The following is a 23,883-nucleotide window of genomic DNA, read 5'->3' as shown; positions in this document are numbered from 1 at the left end:
ACAAACATTAGCACTAGCAGTGTTGCTTCCTGCAGAGACTTCACAGGAGAATGTTCCTATCTAATCCAGTGGTGTCTTAGATGCATAGGCATAGAGTTTCCTACTCGAGCGAGCTGATTCACCCTTCACTTTGTTTTTCTTAGTGCTTGCTCCAGAATCTGTGATCATGTTCAGCTTACAACCTCCAACTGTCACTTCAATTTTCTCCTCATTCCTGTCTCCTACCGCAAATGCATATAATGGTTGCTCTTCTTTGTCGTGGGAACCAACCATATTTGCAGCACCTCCCTCGGGGTTCCTGTGGCCTTTTGTTTGCTTTTGCCTTGCTTCACCTTTCTGCTTTGTCTTGCACTGCTCTTGAAAATATCCTTCCAGCCCACATCGATGACAGAAATGACCTCTTGCTGGACAGTTGGAATCACAACCAAAATGTCCGGTTCTACCACATTGGTAACAAGGGGCGCTTTCCATTTAGGAAAAAAAAACCCGGAAATTTCGGTGGTAGGAAAAGTGGAATTTCCGATTGGTAAAAAGTTGTTCCATTTTGTCGTAAACCCCGGTACGTGGCGGTGCCCGACCGTGGACCTGGAACTGGTACAAACGTAAATGGAACACGACATTCCGTTTGGAAATTCCAACCGGGAAAACGGGACCACCTTTTTAGTTTTTCCACTTTTTCTGGGAATTTTCCAGTGGGACGAACCGATGAAACGGGTTCCATTTACCGCCGAACCGGAAATTCCGGAAATTTTGACTAAAATGGAAAGCGCCCAAGTTTTCTCGTGCTTGGTGTTGTTGGTACCTTGTGACTGATTTTTGCCATGGCCTCTCTTTGTTCCCTCTATGCAGTTTACACTAGCTGAAATCTCCCCTTTTCCTTCTATGGTCATTGCAGCAAGCTGTGTGTCAACTTTGTTGCAGTTCTTGGCTACTTCAAGCACTCTAGTTTTCGCTTTATGTAAGTGCTGGTGCACTTGCAGAGGATTTCATCCCAAATTTGGTTATCTGTGTCTTCGCCATAGTCACAATATTTCGATGCTCGTCTGTGTCTGGTTGCAAACTGTTGGATTGTTTGTGTCTAGCATACGTAGTGTCGACTTTGGGAGCAAAGTATGCATTCAGTGCATGTACCGCTCTCCAGTAATCCTTCACATCTCCCATGTTCGGGAGGTTAAGGAAGATATCTTGAACATTGGGTCCCATGATATGGAGCATTAGTGCACGTCTCCTATGCCTGTTGTTCACGTTGTCTTCATTAAGAATTAAGTCTTTGCCATCTGCAAATAGTTCGAATGCTGTCAACCACCGCTTTCATCGCAAAGCAAGCGTGTTTTCGTCCCTATGACAATCGAATGTTGTAATATGGTTTCATTCATTATCATCCATGTTTTTCATGAACTTTTCATCTCACTGACTTCTTGAGGTCTTTTTTTACCGTCGTCGCCAATGTTGTGACCAATCTAGTCGGTAAATAACAAAGGATTGCAATGGATTGAACCTTGAATGATTAGCTTTATTCTGCCTTCACAACTCGTGGTCCTTATCAACCACTACAGTCAGGCATTCCATGCATTACTGAGGGGAATCTGGGTCCTAAAACACTACAATGGTGATGTTTTTTTTAATGTGAAATAATGATTAAAATTAAATTATTTTCACATATAAAACTGAAATGCTACCAACAACATGAAATTTGGAAGGTTCAAAGTTTTTAAAGCTCTTTGCAGTTTTCCTTGCATCTGCAAGTTTCTCTACTATGCGAAATAAACTTTAGCTAGCCATTCATGAAAAAATGTCTAGCAAATGAATATGCAAAGGTATTGTATGAGTTCTGTAATTGTAAATGACTTTATTTGTTTGTTATATGGTTTGTTTTTATTTTTTCTTAAAGCATTTGTATGTTGACTTTTCAGAACCTTTCTTAATGATGGTAGCTGCTGGACCTTTTACAACTTCAGACAGTCTTTGTTATGAACCCCTTGCAGACCTCATGAAAACAGTTCAAAATGATAAACCAGATCTGCTTATTTTGGTATGATTTTTGCTTATAATTTACACCTCGATCTCCCTTAAGATTTGAAATATTATTTTGTTCTTCAGTTCATGAAAGAAATTCCTCAGTGGGCACTTAAGACCTTTCCACACTAGATTTCTGATGACCCATTAAATGTACTATTGAATACTGGTAATGTATGCTAATGTTTGTTTGAGTGATTTTTTGTTTGTTTGTTTGTTTTTTCTCAGCTGGGACCCTTTGTCGATGCCAGACATGATCAAGTTATAGTAAGTAGATATTTCTTCTCGATTAACTTCAATAATAATGTTTTACAAGCAGGCCTCCAATCACCTAACGGTGGTTTTCAGGAGGGTCCTCTAAATAAAGGTAAAAAATACATTAAAATAAAAGTAAAGAATGGCGAAAAACTAATACTACAACTAGGGTTTAAGTTAAAATACTAATTAAGGTCAATTGTTTTATAAAAACGTTTTCAGTTCATGTTTAAAAATCGTGTAAAACTAACATAAAAATACGAACTATGGTTCAATAAAAGCTGTTTTAGTTTGTAATTAAAAGTCGTTTTTGGCATTACTCTCTTGAGCTCACTCGGTAGTGAGGCCCAATCATTAATTGCATTTTGATATGTTTTGTTCCGTTCACCATTTTGAGTATCATAACCATGTTGTTGGCTCGTTTTAGAATTAAATACATCGAAATGTTCGGGGATCTTTCCCTTCAATGCATCTTGCACAAGATCACGTTGAGGACTTTTTTCTGTAAGTTAAATTATTATTGTTACCACAGTTGACTTTCACTGTCACACCAGCAAAAGAGTATGTCGTTTAATAGATTAAGTAAAGAGTCTTGTTTGTATTGCCTGTGAGTGTTTTGCTGGAGTCATCCATATAAGTTTCTTTCATCTGCATTAGAACGGTGATCTTGAGGAGCCATATGAAGAGTTATTCGAAAGACAAGTGCAACAGATTGTGAAAGCTACAGAGGGGTATGTTTTTTATTTATATATAATTTTTCAAATCAACTAATTTTAGAAACAGATTTCACTATAAAAATTAATATTAAAAAAAAGGACATTTTGACCCGTTTGATGGTCATTTTCAGGTTCAGAAGTAAAAAATTAGCATGTGCTTATATGCAATTGTGAAAAGGCTAATGAGATACTGACTAAAAACAATACGAGGAAATTACAGTGTGAATGATGAAAGAAACGCTAAGGCGATGAAAACGATAAAAAGATATTTAAAAGTGAAATAATTGAATAAATAGCTTCGCGCGGATTGAGTCATTCTGTTCAGTTTTGGTTTGAGTTTAGAAATAAAAAGCATTTCAAAAATCAAACAGTCGAGTTTGCTCTGACACTTTTTTAACTCGTAGATTACACGTAGCGTAAGGAACAAGTTATTGTGTGGACTGTGATATGCAAATGTATCACTCAGGTGTAGACACTTTCGTAATTAGTCGGCTGGCACGAAAAGCCCCGATATGAAAACAACAATTGTCATAAATCGATCGTTCCTGGACGTTCCTGTGATAAAGAAGTGCTGAGTGTGCATTGTGCCCAGAGCCTTTGATGTTATGATTTTGTAGCTTTCATAGGATGGTAAGTTGTCTTCATGTGGACTTCAGTGGCAACGAAAATGCCGTCTTTTCGCCGAAATTCAAGTCTGCGGCAAATTTTTTCAGCCCCAACCCAAGAGGGAAACCTCCTTTTCCTCTCTAAGAGATCAGCTCGAAAAAAGCTTCATAATTTCCTGATCAAATTGAACCATTTGTGCCGGACTGCGAGGCATGTCTGACTTTTGTCCAGTGTCTGTGACCGCTGTTGTGCTTACCAACTAATTTGCACTGACAATTAGCACTTACACAGCGGGTGCAAGGGCTCACTTCTTCAATGTGCAGGGCCTAATAAATGTGTCATTTTATGAAGAGAAGGCACAGTTAAAAGCTTCACCAGAAGGAAAAGAAAGGAATGACAAAACAATGAAAGATAAGTATGAAATAAAGAGGCAGCGCATCTTTCAGGCCCACTGGAAAGAAGTGTATCCTTGGGTTAAGCATGATTCCATCAAAGATTTAATGTTTTGCAAGGTATGTGAAGTGCAACAAAAGAATTTGATTTCAGTCAGTCTTGTTTTAGGTCAAGCTTGCACAAGTTTTAATAATCAAAGGCACCATCACAAAGTATAGACTACATTTCAGTACTGTAAAATACTGTAGACTAACGTACGGCTAACCTCTACCATACGAAACCTCTGGTTAAACTCTTAATACAAAGTTGTTTATGAATTATGGAACTTACCATCAGGCGTTATATATAACCTTTCAAGTAGAGCTATAATTGTTTTCACAATTGAGTGTAACATGTTACGAGGATTTGTCTAAACCAGTTTGTTGTTATAGCTGCTCACAATTGACATTTTCATTCAGGTATGCCGTGTTTATCCAAACATTTGTGATAAATCCAGTACCATGACATATCTAGCGACCACGGAAAGTGCTTGAACAAATGGAAAGTTGACAAAGAAAATGCAGACAAACCCCTTGCAACAATGATGAAGACGATATCTGCAAAGCTGGATGAAGAAAGCAAATCAAGAATGGAAGGATTGTTCAATACTGCTCATTATGTAGCAAAGGAAGGTCTCGCATTAAAAAAATTGACGGGTTTGTGTGATCTACAAAAGAGGAATGGTCTAGATGTAGGAAATAATTATCGCAATGAAATGAAATGTAAAGAGTTTGTATCCAGCATTGCTGCAATTGAACAGGAAAGGTATGCAAAGGAAATCAGGGATGCCAGGTCTTCGTGTGTTTTAGCAGACAGTGCCACAGACAAGAGTGTCACAGAGCATTTGACTGTTTTTGTACGTTATACTGATTCAAATGGGAGACTATCGACACAGTTTTCTGACCTTGTCTGCCTTCAGTCTGCCGATCCTAGTGGTATAACAAATGCTATTAATAAAGGACTTGAAGCTGTACAGGTTGATGAAAGTGTGTTGAGTTGAAAGTTAGTAGTCTGCAATTTTGATGGGCCAAGGATGGTGTGAGTAAGAAGCTGGAGGATACATACCCACTATGTATCATATCTGTGTAGCTCACAAACTGGAACTGGCTGTACTTGATGCTGTGAAGAGGTGCCCTTACATTTGAGGATACAGTTAAAGAGGTATACAAGTTTTATTATTATTCTCCAAAACAACGCAGAGAGGTTAATGAGATTGCCAATATAATCGATGAAGATGCGGTCTATTACAGCGGTCTGCAGAATGTCACTACTATTATGCACCTGCAGCATAAAACTGAATCCACTGGTGAAGATGGGGCACGTGCCAAAGGAATTCTGAAACAATTACTGTCCGAGAGGTTTGGCAAACACTGGTACCTCTTGTTGGATGTGATGGAGATTTTGTCAGAGCTTAGTAAATCATTCCAACACGATAAACTTTGCATAACAGACATAGTTGCAAAACTAGAGACGATTGTGACCATGTAAGAAGAGTTGAAGCTCCAAAGGGGAGGTCATTACAGAACGTTTATGGAGAGTTATTCTGAGGAAACAGCAGTCTTGATCTGTGGCAAGGACAAAGGACACCAACTAAAACTGACACATGCAGGCAACATGCTTGATCAACAGTTTGACACTTTTTTTACGGAAGTCATGACTTATTTGAAGGCAAGGTTTGGAAATCTTCAGGAGCAACCCTGCAGTTTGTTCAGAATATTCGAACCACGAGAGATGCCTCAGACCCTCGCAGCCTATGGGCATAATGAAATTCGTTCCCTTGTTCAGTACTTTGGGTACCTCCTTACTGCGAAAGAGAAGGAAAGCATCCTTGATCAGTGGCCGATGCTGCGTACCAGACATCAGCAGACAAAGGGCAAACAATCCAGTTGATGTATTTGCAAACCTTCTAGTGTCAAAACCTGATGACGTGAAAGACTGCCTCGTACTTGTAGAGCTTATGATGACATTGTCACCATCCACAGCCAGGTGTGCAAGGAGGTTCTCGGCGATGAACCAGCTTAAGAGTAATGTACGTACACGAATCTCACAAGGAAGCCTGGTAGTTTTAATGAGGGTTCGTTCCTCTGATGTTTCCACCAAGAAATACTATTGTGGTCCTGCCATTTCCCACTGGATTTTGGATGCAAAGGCGAAGAGACATACTGTAAAAAGTGATTAAACTCGTGGTTGTAGAACGTTTACTGCGCATATTGCCATATCTTAAGCACAGTACTGTTGTAAATCGACTTTGCTGAGATTCTCACATGCACATCACCTCTAGCTTTGTATGACCATTCTATTAGCATCAAGTAGCCTTTTGTAATCTTGCAGTATTGTTGTAAATCGAGTTGGCAGAGATTCTTACATACACATCAGTTGTAGCTTTGTAAGAGCGTTCTATTAGCGTCAAGTAGCCTGTTTTACCTTGCCATGATTTCACAAGGTAATGAGAGTATTTGAACTGGTTGTAAATACAGCATGAACTTCTATTTAGCATGGACATTTTCACAAGAGGTTAACCAGTAATATGTAGTTTTTAGCATTGTGTTCAAAGAGAAACGTTTGTCTATTATTTGGACCTTCATTCCATTAGCTTCACTGAAATTCCTTATTTCATCATTGTGAGTTGACTTTCAAGACAAAAGCATTTATAATCAAAAGGTGAACACTGAATTATTGTACTAGTGTGTCAAGAGTATCTTACCAGGTCTACTTATAGTTCACACTTTTACGGTTATTTATTGCTTTTGTTGAAAAACTAAAGCTGATGACAACGAATAAATAAAGCCAGTAATTTATGAACTTACAGTGTAATTAAGAAGGGAATAACTATTTTTTTTATTATTCTGCTCGCCAAAAATTTTTTCTGGGCTACTGAAAATGTCCTTCAGGCTAGTAAATAAAAAACTGACTTTCCTTACACCCTGACCAAAGTGCACCAAGTTCCACCAAACTGCTCCAAAAAGTACCAAGCTGCACCAAACTGAACCAAGTTCCACCAATCTGAACCAAAAGGAACCAAGTTGCATAAAACCGTACCAATCTGCACCAAACTCCATCAAGTTGCTCAAAACTGCACCAAGTTCCATCAAACTGCACCAGAGGGCACCAACTTGAACCAGTCTGCACCAAGCTGCACCAAAGTGCATTAATCTGAACCAAAATCCACCAATCTCCACCAAGTTCCACTAAACCGCACCAAAGGGCACCCAAGTTGTACCAACCTGCCTCAAGTTCCACCAAACTGCACCAAGTTGCACTAAACTGCACCAAGTTACACCAAACTGCACCAAGTTGCACCAACTGCACCAAGTTCCACCAATCTGCACCAAATTGCATCAACCTGCACCAAGTTGCTCCAAACTGCACCAAGTAGTACCAAGCTCAACCAAACTGTACCAGAGGGCACCACGTTGCCCAAAATCACCAAGTTTCAGCAAATTGCATGAAACCACACCAATCTGCACCAAACTCCACTAAGTTGTACCAAACTGCACCAATCTGCACCAAGTCCCACTTAACCGTACCAATCTGCACCAACTTGCACCAAATTGCATCAAACCGCACCAATCTGCACCAAGTTGCTCCAAACTGCACCACGTTACACCAAACTGCACCAAGTTGTACCAAGTTCCACCAAACTGTACCAGAGGGCACCATGTTGCACCAGTCTGCACCAAAAAGCACCAAACTGCACCAAGCTGCATGAAGTTTCACCAAACTACACCAAATTGTATGAAACCGCACCAATCTCCACCAAACTCCACTAATCTGCCCCAAACTCCACCAATCTGCACCAAGTTCCACTAAACCGCACCAATCTGCACCAGAGGGCACCCAAGTTGTACCAATCTGCACCAAGGTGCACTAAGTTGCACCAGTCTGCACCAAGTTCCACTAAACTGCACCTAACGGCACTCAAGTTGTACCAAACTGTACCAATCTGCACCAAAAAGCACCAAGTTGCAACAATGTGCACCAAACTCCACCAAATTGCGCCAGACTCTACCAATCTGCACCAAGTTCCACTAAACCGCACCAATCTGCACGAAAGAGCACCCAAGTTGTACCAATCTGCACCAAGTTGCACTAAAGTGCACCAAACACCACCGATCTCCACCAAGTTCCACCAAACTGCACCAAAAGCACCAAGTTGCAACAATCCGCACCAAGTTCCACTAAACTGCACCAAAACGCGCAAGAACTGCACCAAAGGGCACCAAGTTGCACCAAACTGTACCCGAGGGCACCAAGTTGCACCAATCTGCACAAAAAGTACCAAGTTTCACCAAATTGCATGAAACCACACCAATCTGCACCAAACTGCACCAATCCACAACAAGTTCCACTAAACTGCACCAAATTGCATCAAACCACACCATTCTGCACCAAACTCCACCAAGTTGCTCCAAACTGCACCAAGTTACACCAAACTGCACCAAGTAGTACCAAGTTCCACAAATCTGTACCAGAGGGCACCACGTTGCACCAGTCTGCACCAAATTTTCATGAAACCGCACCAATCTGCACCAAGTTCCACTAAACCGCACCAAAGGGCCCCGAAATTGTACCAACCTGCACCAAGTTCCACCAAACTGCACCAGAGGACACCAAGTTGCACCAATCTGCACCAAAGTGCAGTAATCGGCACCAAATTACGCCAATCTGTACCAAGTTCCACTAAACCGCACCAAGCTGCGTCAAAGGGCACCCAGGTTGCACCAATCTCACCAAGGTGCACCAAACTGCAACATGTTAACAAGTTCCACCAAACTGCACCAGTCTGCACCACGTTCCACTAAACTGCACCAAAGGGCACCCACGTTGTATCAATCTGCACCAAACTGCACCAAAAAGCACCAAGTTGCAACAATGTGCACCAAATTGCACTAAGTTGCACCAAGTTTCACTAATCTACACCAAATTGCACCAGACTCCCAATCTGCACCAAGTTCCACTAAACCAATCTGCACAAAGTTCCACCAAACTGCACCAGTCTGCACCAAAAAGCACCACGTTGCAACAATCTGCACCAAAAAGCACCAATCTGCCCCAAAGGGCACCAAGTTGCACCAAAGTACACCAATCTGCACCAAACTCCACCAAGATGCTCCAATCTGCACCAAGTTCCACCAAACTGCACCAAAAAGCACCAAGTTGCACCAACCTGCACAAGGTTGCGCCAATCTGCACCAAATTGCATCAAACTGCACCAAATTCCATTAAGTTGCTCCAAACTGCACCAAGTAGTACCAAGTTCCATCAAACTGTACCAGAGGGCACCACGTTGCACAAATCTGCACAAAAAGCACCAAGTTTCACCAAATTGCATGAAACCGCACCAATCTGCACCAAACTCCACTAAGTTGCACCAAACTGTACCAATCTACACCAAGTTCCACTAACCTGCACCAATATACACCAAACTGCAGCAAGTTGTATCAAACCGCACCTGTCTGCACCAAACGCCACCAAGTTGCTCCAAACTGCACCAAGTTACACCAAACTACACCAAGCAGTACCAAGTTCCACCAATCTGTACCGGAGGGCACCACGTTGCACCAATCTGCACCAGAGAGTGCCAAGTTGCACCAATCTGCACGAAAAAGCACCAAGTCGCACCAAACTGCACAAAATTCCATCAAACCTCACCAATCTGCACGAAACCTCACCAAGTTGCTCCAAACTGCACCAAGTTGTACCAAGTTCCACCATTCTGCACCAGAGGGCACCAAGTTGCACCAATCAGCACCAGAGGGCACCAAGTTACACCAATCTGTACCAAAAAGCACCAAGTTGCACCAATCGGCACCAAATTGTATTAAACTGCACCAAACTCCGCCAAGTTGCTCCAAACTGCACCAAGTTACACCAAGTTGTACCAAGTTCCACCAATCTGCACAAGAGGGCACCAAGTTGCACCAATCAGCACCAGAGGGCACCAAGTTGCACGAAATTGCATCAAACTGCACCAATCTGCACTAAACCTCGCCAAGTTGCTCCAAACTGCACCAAGTTGCACCAAACTGCACCAAGTTGTACCAAGTTTCACCAAACTGCACCAGAGGGCACCAAGTTGCACCAATCTGCACATAAGGCAGCAAGTTGCACCAATTTGCACTAAACTGCACCAAGTTCCACCAAACTCCCCAAGTTGCTCCAAACTGCACCAATCTGCACGAAGTTTCACCAAAGTGTACCAAGTTCTACCAATTTGCACCAGACGGCACCAAGTTGCACCAAATTGCATTAACCGCACCAATCTGCACCAAACCTCACCAAGTTGCTCCAAACTGCACCAAGGTGCACCAATCTGCACCGAGTTGCACCAAACTACACCAAGTTGCATCAAAGTGCACCAAACTCCACCAAGTCACATGAAACTGCACCATTCCTCACCAAATTACACTAAGTTGCAACAAACTGGACCAATTTGCACTAAGTTGCAACAAACTGCAACAAACTGCACCAGTCTTCACCAAGTTGCACAAATCTGCACGAAGTTTCACCAAACTGCACCAAGTTTTACCAAACTGCGCCACACTGCTCCAAAGTGCACCAGTCTGCACCAAAGTGGACCAATGTGCAGCTAACCAAATCAATCTGCACCAAACTACACCTATGTGTAGCAAACTGGACCAATATGCACCAAATTACATCAAGTTGCATTAAACTGCATCAATCTGCACAAAGTTGCAACAGACTACACCAAAGGGCAGCGAACTGCGCTAAGTTTTACCAGACTACACCAATCTGCACCTAGTTGCCCTGAGCTGCACCAAACTACACCATCATCCAGCAAACTGCACCATTCTGCACCAAATTACACTAAGTTGCACCAAACTGCACCAATCCGCACCAAAGGGCACCAAAATGCATTAAGTTGCACCAAACTGCACCAATCTGCAGTAAGTTCCAGCAAACTACAATAATCTACACCAAAGGGCACCAAGTTGTATCAAACTGCACCAATGTGCACCAAGTTCCACCAAACTGCAGCAAAGGGCACTGAGTTACACCAAACTGCACCAATTTGCACTAAGTTGCAGCAAGCTACACCAATCTCCACCAAAGTGTACCAAACTACACCAATCTGAACCACATTGCACCAATGTGCACCCAACTACACCAATCTATACCAAACTACACTAACATGCTGCAAACTGCACCAAATTACAAAGTTACGATAATCTGGACAAAGTTGCACCAGACTCTACAAAAAGGCAGCAAACTCCACCAGGTTGCACCAAACTACACCAATCTGCAACCAAGTTGCCCCAAGCTGCACCAGTGTGCACCAAACCGCATGAATCTGCACCAAGTTGCACCAATCTGCAACAAGTTGTTGTTGTTGCCAATGATGATATACTTATTATTGGGTACTTGTCCTCTGACCACGCATTTCAAGTTTATTGCAAAGTGCAACAGCTTATTTTAGTACAAAATACTAATAATAACTAACAATAATATTTATCGAGGGAGCCCACTCGCCTTAGCGGTTTTCAGTAGGGCCCTACAAATCCTAGATGACAAAATGACAACAAAAAATCACCTACTTTAAAAATAAAAGCTAACAAAAGAGATAAAAATTGATATCTACATATAATATAGTTAAAAAATTAAATAGGGCATTATTTACAAAGTTTTAAGCTTTGCCTTAAAGAACGACAATGATTTGCTGTTTTCAATGTCATTGTCTAGGTTTTTCCAGTCCTTAGAGGCTTGAAAAATGAAAGTTTGCTTGCCCCAATTGGTGTGCACATGAGGAAGGTGTAAATCATTGCTTCTGCGAGTTTGATAAGAATGAAGACTACTACTACGCCAGATGTCAGATTTAAAATCAATTTCCCCGGACAGATATTTTTGCATCATAACACAGGGTGGAAGTGTCGTCTCTTTGAGAGGGTCTTTAGGTCCAATCAATGTGGTGTCTCGGTTGATGAACTTCTTGGTGGTAAATTAAGCAGAACCTTGGCTGCCTTGTTTTGAAGAACTTGCAGCTGACCCATAAGCGTTTCTTTATTTTTGTCACCCCACACTGTCTCCATAGTCAAACGGTGGGATGATTAAGCAATTGTATAGTATTAGCTTAGCATGTAAAGGCAAAAGATGTCGTATTTTCTTTATCATTCCAATCCTTTGATTGGTCTTTGTACTGATAGTATCAATGTGCTCGGACCAGGACATTGTTTGGTTTATTATAACTCCCAAGTACTTACACGAGTCAGACCTTTCAGTAGCAGTCGAGTTTACTTTGAGAAACGTCATTAACCAGTTTAAGCTTCCGTGAGCTGCCAAAAATTACGAAATTGCATTTAGAAATACTTAGGGTCAACAGATTACTCCAAAACCAATTGGAAGCTGTAGCCAAATCAGAATTTAACTTGCTTTCTAGGTCAACAGATCAGTTGATGAGTAATAAATTACACTGTCATCAGCATAAAGAATAATTTCACTGGCAAGCTGACACAATGGTAAATCATTCACATAGATAAGAAAAAGAGGCAGTCCTAGTATACTTCCTGATGAGACCCCAACAGACGTCCGTTGTTTTCTGTTTGTGAGGTATGACTGGAACCAATTAACAGTGTCATCTAAGAGTCTGACCAATTTAAGCTTATAAAGTAAAAGGTTGTGGTCAACTGTGTCGATCACTTTCAAGAGAATCAGCCAAGAAAACAGCCCCTGTAAGACGACCAGAGTCTATCTTCAGAAGTACGTTATCTGTAAAGTGTGTCAAGGCTGTGTTAGTTGATAGCTTAGGTCGAAAACCAAATTGCTTGGAGGTAAGTGAGACAAGTGTTATAACAAAGTACAACAGAGCAATATGTATTGTTAGCACGGCCATATGTTCGCGAGATATGTTAGCATTTTCCAGCCTTTAAAAAAAGTTATTGATATGCTAAATATTGCCATTTTTTCAGAAAGTTGGCATTTTATTCGGCCTTTGTGTGTTAATATGCTTAATACAGCCTTGTTCTATGTATGTTGGTATTTTATTTAGTTTAGTACGGCTTGCTAGTTCGCTGACAACCATGTTCTTGTATGTTAGTACTTTCTTCCACCCACATTAGTATGGCCATGTTCTATGTATGTTGGTATTTTATTTGGTCTTAGTATGGCCATGTTCTATGTATATGTTGTACTTTGGGGGGGTATTAGTACGTTAGTTCAAATGGTACCACCATGTTCTATTTATGTTGGTATTTTATTCAGTCATAGTATGTGGGTATGCTTAGTACAGCTATGTTCTACTTATGTTGGTATTTTATTTGGTCTTAGTACGTTGGTACGAGTAGTACAGCCATGTTCTATATGGTGTATGTTGGTATTTTATTCCGCCCTAGTCACGTTAGTACATTTTGTATGGCTATGTTCTATGTATAATGGTATTTTATTCCGCCTTAGTCACGTTAGTACAGTCAGTATGGCGGTGTTCTATGTTCAGTGTTCTATTTGGTTTTAGCACGTTAATACGCGTAGTACAACCATGTTCTACGTTTGTTGCCATTTTATTCCACCTTATAAATACCTAATATGCCAGTTATGCATATGGCCAAGATTTCTGCGTATTGCAAACAAATCAGCTCGGAATCCAGCTCTTCAATAAACGTGCATTATGTCCTTTCTGGTTTTTAATAGTAAATAACAATTATGTTCATGTCAGCAAGCCCTGTTAGTTTGTCAGCCTAAAAATGCGTCCATCTCACAGTCGTAATTGAATACAATTAGCTAAAGGCTAAGTACGTTGTTTAGGCCTACTAAAAAAAATAAAGAAAATTCATTCCTAAACTTCGCATGGTATAATTTTTTCCATGTAAATATTTTAGAGTTTTTATTTAGTATCTCATTAGCCTTTTCACAATTGTATATATACACAAGCTGATTTTTTACATGTGAACTTGAAAAAAAATGACCGTCAAACATTAAAAGCTTTTTTCTTTTTTAACGTGAATTTTTATATTTTATATTTTATATTATATTTTTAATCCAACATCTATATAATACCTAAAAAAATATGGTTCATTAATAAATAATAATTATATTATTGATTAAATAAGGACTTTGACATTCCCCGTGGTATAACCCAATCCTTGATTGTTAAGAATTCGACAAGTGTGTATTTCCTCCATAGTTTCCTAAATGAAAGATTTTAGAACAACAACAGCAACAGTTTATTCAGTTGGAATATGATTTACAATGTTATGTTACCCTCAATTAGCTGAGCTATTCGTGGTGGGTAACAACTATATCAAGTACGATAGTAAAAGAAAACTATAAATTTAAGGAAGGAGAACACTCCAACTGAATTAGGAGTTGAGCTAGAAGAATTTTAGAGGAAGCTTAGCTTTTAAATATCCTGACTAGAGGAGAAGTTTCTGCAAAACTTGTGTGTTGCATTTAAAGATACGCAGTTTTGCTGCTGAATTTCTTACGAAAATTTCTTATAGTTTTTCGGCTGAGGTGTTTGAATACCTTTTTTGGCTCAGAGGATGTGGATTTTTACAACTTAATTTCAGTAGCCCTTTTTCTGGGGGGTGGGGGAGTTTAGATTTTGCCACAATTTTTTATCTCTTATCCCCTCAGACTCACGACATCAGTTGTATTTGTGCCATCCCATCGAGACGTGCATCACCACTTTGTTTATCCTCAACCCCCATTTGAGAGCAGAATGTCCAAAGCAGAAGGTGGTGTTTCTGAGGTAAGAATGATATGTTTTCCGAAGATTAAGTTGTGCTTTAGGTGTAGTTTCCCTAATTATTTTTATGTTCTAGTCATCACCAGTAGGTGGATAAGAACAGTATGTGATTTTGTCAGTTCCTATTGTCAGAACATTAAGTTAATATGCAAATCTAACAAACCTGTAAATTACAATAATAATAATAATAATAATAATGAGTCTTTATTTCACCAAAAGATAAAACTACATATCTTATGTTACAATAAGAGAAGATAAAAACTATGATAAAAATATCTACGTTATATGTATATATTAAAAAAGTGTATCATTACAATAAAATAAATGGAGCTTAAAAATCAACCTATTTACAAAGGTGTTCATAAAACGCTCTGTATTAATTTTTGGACGTACGCAGCCTTTTTTCCTAAGATTATGTACATACGTCTTCTGGACAGGAATGATATCTTTTAGTGGGTGGCAATCCGTTGATATTAATTTCTTTAAAATGTTTTGGTCTTGTTTACTTAAAAGATTCTTGATAAAAACTGGAAATGAAATAAAACGGCGTTTATGGCATCGGTCTAAAAAATTTTGTATAACCGTAAGATCAGATTCCGATGCCCCATAGACTGAAAGCACATAGCTAAAATTAGGTAAAACAATAGATGAAGGTGATAAAGGTGATCTATCTCTGCCTTAGAGTAGTGTTTCTTTCTTAGTGTTCGTAGGATGTGTAAACACATTTTTTGCTTTGACAAGCTTGGTTCTTACATGCTCATTGAATTTCCCGTCACTCTGTAGAGTTACTCCTAGTAAAACGAAGCTGTTACATTGAGGAATATTGTTAATTGGAGAGTAGAGTACATTGTGATTTTTCTTTCTAACAACCAACTCTTTACTAGGGTTGCAGACCATTTTATTGTCTTTGCACCAGGTTAAGAACTGTCCTACTAAGTCGGCAGACTGGTCACGGTTCCTAGTAATAGGCGAAACTATAGTGGAATCATCGGCGTATTTAAAAAGAACAGGGCAACCATTAAAGAAAATCTCCAAGTCATTCAAAAATATATTAAAAAGATACGGTCCGCTTACACTACCTTGTGTGGTTCCTCTATTGACAGATTTCCAGTGTCCTAGAAAATTATAGCTGACAACACGTTGTTGTCTTACATAGAGGAAACTCTGATACCAATTGATAATGTACGGATTTAGGGGTAGCTGTTTCAGTTTGGCAGACAAAATAGTATGGTTCACGAAATCGAAGGCCTTACTGAAGTCCATGGTAAAAATTCGCACTGCGCTACAGCCACTACTGTCTAAATACTTGTATGTCTGGTGCTGGATAGCGAGCAAAGCATTTGTGCAATTATTTGCCTGTCTATATGCAAATTGGGTGTGGCTCAGATTGTTCTCAATGACTGACTGCATGTGCTTGCGTACGATACACAACCTTCTCAAACAACCGCGCAATAACGGGAGTAACATTGATACCACGGTAGTCTGAGTCCTCTAAAGGCATGTCCACTTTGGGGAGAGGATTAACATTTGCCCTCTTCCAAGAGTCCGGCCATGTATGAGTAGAAAGCGACAAATTCCAAACATGAGTAACGACAGCTGTTAATTGAAAGTTTTGTTAATCCAACCTTTATGTTTTTATCTTTATATGCAAGCGGATCCATTTTGTGTCAGATCCTTGCACCCTTGTCGTGAACAATGTGACAATAGGCCTTACATCAATGGATGTATTGTTACACCTCGGTAGTGAAGAAACTGTTTGGTAAGAATGTTGTTTTATGTACAGCTAGCTGTTAAAGATAATAATGATGATGGTGATGGGAACAATACTTGCACTTATAGCAACTGGTTAATCACAGTACAGTAGTCAATTCTTCTGATGAGGAGCCATGATCGATAGACCACTAAAACGTTTTACCATTACAAGAGTGCAATATGTAGTCAATTCCCTCTTGTTTTTAAGCCCTACCTGTATCAGCCATGCACCTCTGCACATACAAGCATTTTATTGGCATTATTAACTTAGCTGCAGAGAAAAACTGCAGATAGATAGTACATAGACAGTCCATTTTTGTGATGAATAAAGAAGCATACCATATCAGATGTAATATTTAGCAGTGTTGCACAAGTACAGATCATCTTTCCATTGTATTCAGGAGGTCATGGGTTCAATTAAGTCCCATCAGGGACTCATGAGCTTTTGTTGTTGCCTCATGGCATGGCCAATATTACATCTCTGTCTCAGTCCACTATGTTTATGTTGGTTATTTATGACACTTGAATTGGTAAAAATTATTTGTTTTTAAAAAGCACAGGCATCAATAACATTGAAATAAAAAAAGAGCTTGCCCTGCCAAACATTTGTATCTTTTAGTCCTCCTGGATCACCTGACAGACTTGGTCGTCTGGTAAAACATATTCTTCACCAGCACAGGTATATTCTTACAAAATGCCTCTTTTGTTAAGTTTAATAATTATTATTTGTAAAGAAGTAGGTGGACTTACCCACAAGTGGACTTTTTTGAACATCAAAGTCACAGAAAAGAGCAACAAATATACAAGAGAGAATAAAGGATAAGATAGTATTAAACCCAAATAGCATTATTCCTAAGATAGAACAATCTCGTAAGTTATTTCTAATAACAAAATGGCGAGAAACTAACATTAAAGGTGATTCCCTGGTTTTGCACTGCGCGTCTCTTACTGCGCATAACAGGATGGCCTCCGTAAAAAAGAGCATGTGAGGTAACATTATTAAAATGAAGTTGACCGAAGAGAAATGCTATTGCAATTTATGCTAGTGGGTTGTTTCTTGCCGAGGTGAGACTCAGTGTGGTGGGAATGTGCATAACGTAAGCAGTACACGTGTTGCTGAGTTCGACTTCCTCACGGAGAACCTCGATAGTGGATGTTTACTTTGTGCTTATTCACTTTGATTTTCATTTAAACGCTTTCTTTATCACATTGTGTCCTAAATGTGATATCTCGATGTAAATTCTGTAAAAACGGATTTTTTAATACTTTCTTCCCCCTTTCGCAAACATCCTCTTTTGAAACTCGCCCCAGTCCTCTCTCAAAAATCAAGGAAAATGCATTTGGTGCGCACTTTCTGCAGCTCTACCGCAAAAACGAGTACGGTGACCCCCATTTTTTAATTCATGATTTTAATAAGGACAGTGCTTCCTTTCAGTGAGAAAAAAATTGGCACAAATCTGTGTTCAGTTTTTCGGCAATTTTACTAAATTGTACAGATTGACCTATCATGTGTTGAATAGCGCGTTTCCAATTTAATTCTACTTTGGAGCGTAAAGTAAAAACAAGGGCATTAAAAGGCATTTTTCTGGTACGTAAGTGGATAAAAACAATACATCAAAGTCAAATTCTGTGCGATACCACAGGCATCATTGAAAAAATCTTTCCTTTTTGTCTAGTTTTGGGCTGCGGGCGGTTTTGTCAAAGGGTCCAAAATAGCCGTATTTGTCAGCATTGTGATGTCAAAACGAGCACGGTGACCCCCACTTTTTATTACCTTTTTATCATCTTCTTGACTCGTTAGATCAGTGTACCAAGTTTCATCTACAATCTGTTAGATTCTTTTACTAGGGAATCACCTTAAATGCTTTTTGTCCTTTACTCCCTTATATAGGCTATTTAAGTATGTGCAGTGCCAAAGGGTTGGTTTTTTAGCCATTTTGGTCTGAAATAGTTTGTGCACTCTAGTCTTGAATTAGGTATGCTTTTTAGAAGAAGCTACTTCTTCATCATTTGGCGATAGGACCATTTCCCTTTTAATGTTTATGCCAACCGTGTACGTGCCTTAACAGCTTGTCAAGCGCTTCAGTCACACGACGGGTTCCAGGTCTGAAATAGGGTAGGGAAAATCACAGATTTTGGTCTGAAATAGAGTAAGGGTTTCACAAGGCGTGCTGCACACCCCCACCCAATTTTTCTGGAAGTACCCCCCGCGGTTTTTCGTTGTATTTTATACACAGATGGGGGGTCATTGTGCCAGGCATTCCTTGTGGAGACCGTGGAAACTGGGACTAAGAATCGTTGTGTGATTGAAGCCACGCATGTTTAGGAAAGATTAAATTTATAGCTTTTCCAAAACGTGTCGGCCCACGAATTGTATCGCTTCAAAGTGTTGATTACTTTGGAACAAGTGAACACTACTGACTAGTTGAAAAAAAAAAAGAATATTTTAGAAAAACTGCGATGATCAGGTGTTGTAAATTTTCATTGTATGCAAATGGGTCTTGTGATGAGAATGTGGTTTATTTTCGGCGATGATTGAAATGACGTGCCATGTAAATCACTTTTTTCATCTCTGGCAATGATGTAGTTTCTCTGGAATCGAGGCCCTTGAATTTTTTTTGTAAAATTCCGAAAATAAGCCCCGGGGCATATATTTTTCAAAGGCCCTTTTTGAGGGACTTGTTTTTGGAGGGGCTTATCTATGGAGGGAAATTTGCGTTTCCAAATCGATTGAGTTAGCCTTATAGTTGGAAGGAAATTTACCATTTTTGCTTTGTTTTACTTTGTATTTGAGGGCAATTTCCCAAGTACAAGCCCCCGGGGGGCTTATATTTGGAGGGGCGATTTAACGGAGGGTTTTTTGCATTACCGGTTTAGGGGGCTTATCTTTGGAGGGGCTTATTTTTGGAATTTTACAGTATATCTGGTCGACGCTAACACGCGTATTAAGTCAATTCAGAAACAAGTAAAAAGTTTCAATGTCGATAAAGTAGGAGGTAAAAAAACTTTAGCGAGTAAATCCTGTTTCGTGTAGAATTGATCGCCTCCTCACTTCTCTATCTAATCTCCAAGCAAGCCAGACTGAATGCTGCTGTAAGCGCATTCTTGTTTCATTAATAAAATGCATGCCAACTTCCATGCCATATCATGCCTTAATGACATTGTGATTATAATTCACACCAATTGTGGGTATTAAGATCTCTGATCTTGAGCATCCCATGAGACCAAAACAGTTGGCCGTGGCAGTCATTCGTAAAAAAAAGTCAAAACGCCCTTACTATACTACTCCTATCCTCATACGTTAATCTAAAATGATTTTTGTTTAAGGAGTCTTTTCTAACTGTGCTCAACAGCTACTACCCACTTCATCCCCCAGCAGAAGATGTTAATATAGACTACGAGCAATTTGAAAAGTATGCACTGCTTCCTTACAATCCTGATATTCTTATCCTGCCTTCAGATCTCCGATATTTTGCCAAGGTACATTGTGTAGTATATAGTGTTATTTTAATGATGCAATTTAACTCACAGTGTGTCCATGGCTGTGATGCACAATTAGCGAATTTTACTAGCTCCAATTTGACTCAGCCAATTCCTTATCGTCTTTTAGTTTATTTTGCTGACCAGTGAAGGCTTATGTTCCAACTTCTATTTCTATCCCCAATTAATTTGCTTATGTATCAATATTTCTCCAAATGATTGGTATTGTTTGACACAGAGATGATGTCATGCTACTGAATACTGCTCTTCCTGCTCTCTCCTATCACTCTGCATATTGCCATCAATAATTTAAAAGTTAAGTACAGCTGTGATTTATAAGAACAGCAAATGGGTTTGAGAAAGTAATGACTGATACTCAACCATCAGAAGGCAAGTGACCCAAAGTGGCCTAGTCACAACAACGTCAAACAAGGCTCTATTTGTTGATGGAGGTGGAAGCTATTTTACCACCTTGCACATGGTTTATTCTATCTTAAACATTTTGAGATTGGAGCAATTTTACCATTTTTGGAGCTCCATCTCAGTTTCAGACTTTCACAAGCTAAAGCAGCAACACATTCATATAAAATGCGGCCATGCATTACTATTATTAAAGACGTTTCTAGCCATTTCAGGACACCTTTCAAATTTTCCCAGCAGAGCATGCCTCTGGACTCCACTAGTATGTCTGCAGATTTGGATTATCCCCCCTCCCTCCAGCTCCACCCTGTTCTGTCGGTCCCTTGTAATAAACCGATGAGCTCCAAAAAGGCAATTTAACCACTTTGTCTGTGTATGCCTTTCAGTTACAAGCACTAATCTTGCCAAGTCTTGTTCACATTAGTCAGTATAGTTTGTTTATACTTTTTTTGACTGATCACAGTCTATTTTAAGGCAAATGTGTTAATTGTACACACTTTTGCAATTTGTTATGAAAAATAGTATCTGCAGAGAATCTGATTTCATATATTTTCAACAGACTGGTTACCACTCTTCATGTCTGGATATACCACTTCCCTACTACTGTACATTTGTTCATCAAAGTTCTTTGTTTTTTTGTGACCGCAGGAAACCCTAGGTTGCTTGTGTATTAACCCAGGCAGACTGACTAAAGGCCTCGTCGGTGGTACTTATGCTAAAGTATGGGTCAAGCCTTCGCCAATCCATGAGGACAAGTTGTCATCACATATCTTGACAAGCTCCCTGGCTCAAGTGATAAGAATATAAATACATATTTCAACTTGCAAGGACATTGCATGAGTAAGGTCAATATCAAGCTTGGTGACTTAAAATGTCTTTCAAGTACGATGTTGTTAGTACACACTAAGTGGTTCTGATTTTAGGACCAGTATGATGCTGATTATTAAAAGCTTTTGATAATGTTTTCTGTACTCTGTCACTGATTTTCTGTTGTTACCTATAAGTAATAGGGGTAATACTGAAGTTACTCCTTTCAGATGACTTATGGCTGTCACAGTTTACCACAATAACAAAAGCGAAACATAATAAACATGTCCTGGGAAAACTGTGCTTTTAAACAGCAATTGTCACAGCCATGTTTCGTAGTGGGAAACCACTTGTCTCCCTTCCAACCGATATTCTTTTCAAGTCTTCAACCTGGTAAAAATTTGGAATAAATTTTGCTTCTTCTGTCCTAAAATGACTTCTTTGACCTGTCTCCCGTTGGCGTTTGAGGTAGTCTTCCATGCAGCCATTTTTGTTTTGTCACACATTGCTCCTCCCCATTGCGTGACAAGACAAAAAATGCTGCTTGAGATTTTTGGGGCGTGAAACCTCCCATGCCTGAGTATCAAGTACATGAATCATTATGAACAAAGTTCTCAGTCACCCCAACTGTATTTAGTAAAGATGCCTTTTTTATATTCAGTGTTTATTTTGACATCAGATTTGTCATGCCGGTCACTGCTCTTTGTTCCTTTATAAATAACTGAGATGAGAAGTTGCCCGTTAAGCTAAAACTTGTGATTAGGGCTAGGATAGCTTTTATGCAGACTTTCTTGTCTGCAGAGCAGCTAATATACAGCTCCACATCAGCCTTTCGCTGCCATTTTATGTAACTTAACCTGCTTTATCAAATAAATGTATGTATGTAACTGTTTTTTGGTTGTTCTCGATACACCTTTTTGTTCATAGCAGATATTCCTCAGAAAGCAGTTGTTATTCATTGATTGATGTTTCTGCATCATTTTGGTCAGTAATTTGGATAATTAGTCTCCACATAGCTGTGCACTCTTGCAAAATTAGCTTGAGTTATTTACTCCAAAAACTGCTAAGCTGCCGCACCACTATCTTTTATGATTTGCAATTAAACCACCCTTGTAGTCAGTCACTGATGTCAATGATGGAATAATATTAACAGACATCTTCTAAATTTGGTTAGCCACGAACAGAAATATTTTAAATGAATGTTAATGACACGAAATGGTCTTGACTACATTTCTCCTCTACTCTTTCCTCGTGGCTTTTCCTTTTCCAGATTTTGGCAGTCAAATACCTTTTGATAAGCAACCATCTTCCACTGCTAAATTTGTATCTTCCAACTATCAAATCTTAATTTAAGCACATAGTTTAGATAGGCTGCCCCTGTAAGCAACTACACGTATTAATCACAAAATTGTGTCATGCAGCATTTTGAGCTTCACCAGAAAGAGAGCAGGATTACAGGTTAGCTATGTAGATGTTGTGGTTCAATTTTATCCTTGGTTTAATTTTTATTTCCCTTTTTTTCAAACTCATTATCATATATTACCATGCCCAAAAACAAAGGAAAATAAAAATTAAACCACGGATAAAATTGAACCACAACATAGACCTAAATGTTGACAAATAATAGGCCACTTGCACTAAGAGGTCACGTGACCAATGTTTCCTTTAAACAACGAGTTGGAATCTTGCTGATGCCAAAAATTGACAGAGCACATAGGAATTATCTTACACCCGAAATTTGAGGGGAAACGCATTTAAGGCAGATATTTTATGGCACTTTGATTTTTCAACAAAGTAGTATGATTTGTATTGGCCGCCATGTTGGAGGGCATACTCTTGCCCTCCAACATGGCGGCCAAAACTTCTTTTTGCTTAGATCTTGTTAAACGTTTGATAGTTACGCTCAGATGTGCTAAAAACGTTCCCACATCAACTTTTCAACATTCTCCTTGAAGTTTAAGAGCAAAAGTTGTGTTCAGAAAGGGTTAATTCACAATTTCAAAAATCACATTTTGGTCACGTGACCAACTACGAACTTACTCATTTTAAGAAAATGGTGCAGGTTTGAAGAACAAAATCACTGTTATTTTGTTCAAGACATGACCCACTAATCGTTTTTTTGAAGAAAAAAATCATATAACTTTCACTTTCATAAAAATGATGTCACATGACCTCTTAGTGCAAATGGCCTATTGTACCTTAAAAACAGGCTACTGGAAACCATGGGGGACACACAAATTGGGGCAGCCTAGTGAGTTGAGTCAGTGAAGAAAACCTTCAAAAGCTTATGATTTACCAGCCTGAGTAAACAGCTGATATTTCATGATGCCACCACTGATTTCCCCACAGAATGATGTCTGAGGAGCAAGTAGAGAAATTCTATACCAGATCTGGGTAGTGTTTCTGATTGGTCATGCCACAAGAGAAATTTCCTTCAACCATTTAGAAGCACCACCCAGATATGGGTAGTGACACATCATGCATCCATATGGAATTTCTGTGCTTGTTCCTCAGATGTCATTTTGTGGGGAAACCAGAGTTATAGTTACAAAATGCAAGCTGTTATATCAGCCTAGTAGTTTACATAACTGGTTTCACCACAAATTAGTGAAAAAAAAAAACAGAGTCCAATGGCAGTGACAATATCACTTGATTCAACTTGTGTTCTTTCATACTTCCTCAAATGAAAGAAAATTTTCT

General features: G+C 39.4%; 1 protein-coding gene across 1 annotated transcript in view; it reads left to right on the top strand.

The window, feature by feature from the left end:
• Nucleotides 1-21,347, top strand: part of LOC140942873 (DNA polymerase alpha subunit B-like) — a 40,481-nt gene extending 19,134 nt beyond the window's left edge. The window contains exons 11-18 of the mRNA XM_073391888.1: nt 1,914-2,032; nt 2,245-2,283; nt 2,929-3,002; nt 14,613-14,727; nt 16,377-16,483; nt 17,096-17,155; nt 19,830-19,956; nt 21,025-21,347. Coding sequence (XP_073247989.1) covers nt 1,914-2,032; nt 2,245-2,283; nt 2,929-3,002; nt 14,613-14,727; nt 16,377-16,483; nt 17,096-17,155; nt 19,830-19,956; nt 21,025-21,183 — 800 coding nt within the window. The 3' untranslated portion in view covers nt 21,184-21,347. The remainder of the gene's footprint in view (nt 1-1,913; nt 2,033-2,244; nt 2,284-2,928; nt 3,003-14,612; nt 14,728-16,376; nt 16,484-17,095; nt 17,156-19,829; nt 19,957-21,024) is intronic.
• Nucleotides 21,348-23,883: the final 2,536 nt, after the last annotated feature.

The sequence above is a fragment of the Porites lutea genome, chromosome 7, assembly GCF_958299795.1.
Source record: "Porites lutea chromosome 7, jaPorLute2.1, whole genome shotgun sequence".
Classification (NCBI taxonomy): Eukaryota; Metazoa; Cnidaria; class Anthozoa; order Scleractinia; family Poritidae; genus Porites; species Porites lutea.
This window is presented reverse-complemented; position numbering and strand designations above follow the sequence as displayed.